The 4,387-nt window shown below is 37.0% G+C and overlaps 1 protein-coding gene across 1 annotated transcript; it reads right to left on the bottom strand.

Annotated features, from left to right (window-relative positions):
- Window positions 1-3,139, bottom strand: LOC112035831 (cytochrome P450 78A3). The gene is made up of 2 exons (XM_024068669.2): window positions 1,878-3,139; window positions 1-918 (listed from the first exon to the last, which is right to left on the bottom strand). Exons 1-2 carry the CDS (start codon window positions 2,880-2,882, stop codon window positions 298-300), a joined length of 1,626 nt encoding a protein of 541 aa, XP_023924437.1. The 5' UTR covers window positions 2,883-3,139; the 3' UTR covers window positions 1-297.
- Between the last annotated feature and the right edge of the window lie 1,248 nt (window positions 3,140-4,387).

The following is a 4,387-nucleotide window of genomic DNA, read 5'->3' as shown; positions in this document are numbered from 1 at the left end:
AACAAACAAACAAAACAAACTTGTATTAATTTCATCAATATTTACAGACATGTAATGAAATATAAAATATAGAGAGAAATAGACAGACCAAGGCCATCCTTAAGATTATCATCAAGTTGATGAGAAAGGATTAGGATTTTTAAACCCTATGCACAAACTGTTCCTTTTTTTTTTTTAATTATTATTATTATTACCCTTCACTCATATTTTTATCACGTATTTATAAAAACAACTTAAACAGTTTTACAGTTTTTTTTTTTTTTTTCACTTTTACAGAGATAACAGGTTTTCACTTTTTCACCTACGCCTTGGGCGCACTTTAACAGTCAGAGGATTGGCCATCTCACAAGAGAGCTTTAGAACCTCAGATAGGTCAACGGTATTCTGATCAGACAACAGGAATTCATACTCATGTAAAAGTGAGGCAACCCAAAAGCTGACCGTGGTTAAACCCAGAGTCTTACCGGGGCAAGTCCTCCTGCCCGACCCAAATGGAGCAAGTCTAAGATCCGACCCAAGTACAGAAAACTCCACCTCACCCGCCTCCTTGGTGACAAACCTTTGAGGCATAAATTCTAGTGGGTTCGACCACACATGTGGGTCCCTAGCTATGGCCCACATGTTCACCATTGCAGTGGTCCCTCGAGGCACGTGATACCCCTCAATGGTTGTGTCATTGATAGCCAGTCGGGCCCACGAAAGAAGTGGACCAGGTGGGTGTAACCTCAGCACCTCTTTCACCACAGCCGCAAGATACACCAGCGATGTCACGTCAGCCTCAGCAACGCCACGTGATTTGCCAACAACCTCATCAAGCTCATCATGGACCTTCGATTGCTCGTCAGGATGAAGCACCATCCTTGCGAGTATCCACTCAATCAAAACAGCCACTGTATCAGTTCCCCGAAAAATCATTTCCTACACACACACACACACAAAGGGTAAACCATCTGAAAAGAACGTTAATAAATCATATAGTGGTATAAATATTTATAATAATTTATCTGTGTCCCTCAAACATTTTAAAAAAAAAAAGTAAACTAATTAATTAAAGCAAATGATGATATTTAATTAATGTGCACATCAATTAACGAGACAGCTTTTGTTGGGTAGCCAGAGAGGACTTTTCTCACTTCTCTTCTGTTCTAGTTCAAGACTGAACTTTAACTTTGAGAGTTTTAATGTTGTCACGCATATACGTGGTCGGGGCCCGGCGGTCTATCAAAGTATTCAAGACGCGTTGTATTTTTTATTTTGACTTAAAATAAATTAAAAATAAATAAGTCAATGCATGACCAAATGATTGCATATTTTAAAGGGTGTATGTTATTGTTAGTCTTTGTTCACCATATCCACTTATTACGGCTAATTTAGAGGTGTTATCCATTCCTCTCTATAAAAAGAATTATTCAAATACCACCCAAACAAAGTACTTGTGACATTTGTTGATTTTAGAGGAAATCATATTAACCTCTCACTTGAGATTGGGAGAAATATCAAAAACCCAATCTCTTTTCTTAATTCCTGAAAGTTATTATTATTATTATTATCTAATCTTCTTTTCATTTGAGCAATCTAGTTAATAAACATTCATTTGAGTTTATTTTGAATGCTAATTTAATTATATATATATATATTAACCCAATTTATAAGAGCAGTCATATCATATGGGTTATTTTTATTACATAAATAAAAACTTCAAGAATGAGGATATCATTTATAAAAACATGAGCGGATTTATTATATTTTCCCAAAACTCGACACAGGTTATTATAATTTATCCTTATTTTTAAATTAAAAATTATGATTGGAAGAATAGTTATGTATAAAAAAATAAGTGAAAATAACAGAATAATTAAAATAAAATAAAAAGTTACCCAGAGAACGGCGATCATATCGGACTCCGATAACTTTTCAGGGCCTTGAAGAGAGAGCAAAACATCAACAAAATCCCGGGTTTTTTCACTAGCTTGAGCTCGGTGTTGGGCTATGATTCGGCTAACAAAGCGGTTCACTTTTGGGACGAGTTTGGAGCATCTGGACCGGATTTTTTGAGCATCAAACTCAGCTAGCCAAGGCAGATGGTCTGACCAATTCAACAAACCCAATAACTCGTACCCTTCACCCACCAGTCTCTCTAGCTCTTCCACTTCCTCGTTCGATGAATCCAGACTATATTTGCATCCAAAAACCGAGCACATCATGTTGTTTAAGGAAGCACGTTTTAGTAGTTGACGCACACTCACACTTTGTCCTTGGTCTCCCAACATTATTGCCACCATTTGGGAAGCAATTTCTGACCTTTGGGACTCGGAAGTTTTGATTTGCTTTGGGCAGAACAGGTGCGTGGCTGCGATTCTCCTCAGGGTTCGCCAGTAAACACCATAAGGAGCGAACCCAATTGCCCTGTTAAACATCAAGCTATAGGCTGACTCCTTTATTGGACGATCAGCAAACACACAGCTATTCAGGATTTCTTTCGCCACGTCTGGGTTACATGTGACAATAACACGAGTGTCACCAAGGCTAAAGGCCATAAGCCTCTTAGCTTGACATGCCTCTGCTGCGGCAGCAATTTTGTGGTGAGCGAGTGAGACCATTAGGTTCATGCTTCCAATTAGTGGAAACCCTCTTGGTCCTGGTATAATTGGCTTATTGGCTAGGGTGATAGAACTGGAAGAAGAAGATGATGATGATTTTTTGTTTGTTATATAACTGTACCTACCCCAAGCTGGGCCACCAGGGTGATCCCAGTAAATAAGGGTCATGCCTAGCCAAGCCAGACACATGACTAAAATTAGCCATGCAATGTTTGATTGTGTAAAAGCTTGGCATTTAGAGGCCAAGACAAATACCCAGAGGCTTTCTATGTCTGTTCGCATGGTGTGGGAGTTTCAAGAGTGATGAAAGGAAACTAGAAAGGAGAGTGGCTTTTGCTTTTGTGGCAAAAACAACTTAGATTGCTGCTATATATATAGAGGGGGAAGCTTAGAACTTGGCTTCAAATAATACTCTCACATATATGAATTTAGTGGGACCCTGCGTATACTTCATACATGAGTTTGGTAGAGTAAAACTTTTTTTTAAAGCAGCGCCGCCATGGCCAAATGTGAAAAAGTAATATTAATTCGACATTGAAAAGTGGCACGCGCTCTAGTCACCTGGGATCATATTCATTTTTCAGTTGGGTTTTTTTTTTTTTTTTTTTTTTTGGAAGACATTTCAGATGGGTTTGAAATTGCGTACATGATGACGTTTAAAAAAAAAAAAAAAAAAGAAAAGAAGAAGAAGTTATTAGTAGTACAATAATAAATGAGCTTGAGCCAATTGGGCTTATATTCTAATAATCTCCTTGGAATTCATGTTGGATAGAGTGATATTAATTAAGTTTAGAAGTTATTACAAAAAAACCATGTAGCAAATGGTGACGAATGAGTGACACTTAATGTGCATTTGGGTTAAGATTAAAAATTAAAATTATTTCACTATTTAACTTATTTTTGTTATTATTCATGAGTCTCACTACATTTTTTGGCACTATTCGCAGACCTCACTGTACTATTTCAACTAACTTTTACATTTATCTACAGTACTTTCAGCAATAATTTTTTAATTTCAGCAAAATAAGCGATATCCAAATACACCCTTAATCTCAACATGTTTTCTTAAGCTCGTGGAAGGTGTCATTGTAGGTAATTTGAAAGACATTTCAATTGTCACAGTAGATCGAGGTTGCAGTGGAGACAATCAACTCCAAGATACTATAGTAGTCAACGTAAGCACAAAAGCTTGAATATGGTGATGTTTTACCTCAGTATTGGATTGAATAACATCAGTTTGTTATCTTCTTCATATTTTCTCATATATTTTATCTTCTTTAGTATTGTATCAAAGTTAGGCTTTTATGGCCTCCCTTAATCTATATCCCTACTTGGTTGATCTAGGTACTTCTCTCACAATCTTTCTTAGTCACTTTGTAGTCTCATTTTTATCTATTTTATGTTGTGGACAATATCAAGGTTCTTACTATTGCTATTGTTACCAACTACTCTACAGCTTATCCTGATTTATTCCCTACCGTGGATAGTGATGATGCTAAAATCGTCAATCGAAATGATCGTCCAGCAATAGAGCTGACCAAGATCGTCCAAAGCCTTGCAAGAACGAATGAATAAAGGAAAAAGGAAGAAACACTGATGTGGTGCTTGCCACAGAGCCTTCGATGGTAAAGTCAGATAATTGAGAGAGAAAAGAGAGGGTTGAATACCAAAGTATCAAAGTTTCTAGATTAGAATTAAGTACCCCTTTAGGTCCTGAGGTGCTTGTATATATACACTTGCTTCCTTCTCCTAGCTATTGGAGGTGTTTTAATGGTGTCTTCAATGTG

The sequence above is a fragment of the Quercus suber genome, unplaced genomic scaffold (genome assembly GCF_002906115.3).
Source record: "Quercus suber isolate HL8 unplaced genomic scaffold, Cork oak 2.0 scaffold_550, whole genome shotgun sequence".
NCBI classification, from domain to species: Eukaryota; Viridiplantae; Streptophyta; class Magnoliopsida; order Fagales; family Fagaceae; genus Quercus; species Quercus suber.
The sequence above is the reverse complement of the archived record's forward strand: the minus strand, read 5'-3'. Positions and strand labels throughout refer to the sequence as shown.

What these genes read in the sequence shown, in the direction of transcription:
- LOC112035831 (XM_024068669.2), bottom strand. Translation starts at nt 2,882, where the DNA reads ATGCGAACAGACATAGAAAGCCTCTGGGTATTTGTCTTGGCCTCTAAA. An exon ending in ATATGATCGCCGTTCTCTGG is followed by an intron (nt 919 to 1,877) that starts GTAACTTTTTAT and finishes GTGTGTGTGTAG; the next exon opens with GAAATGATTTTTCGGGGAAC.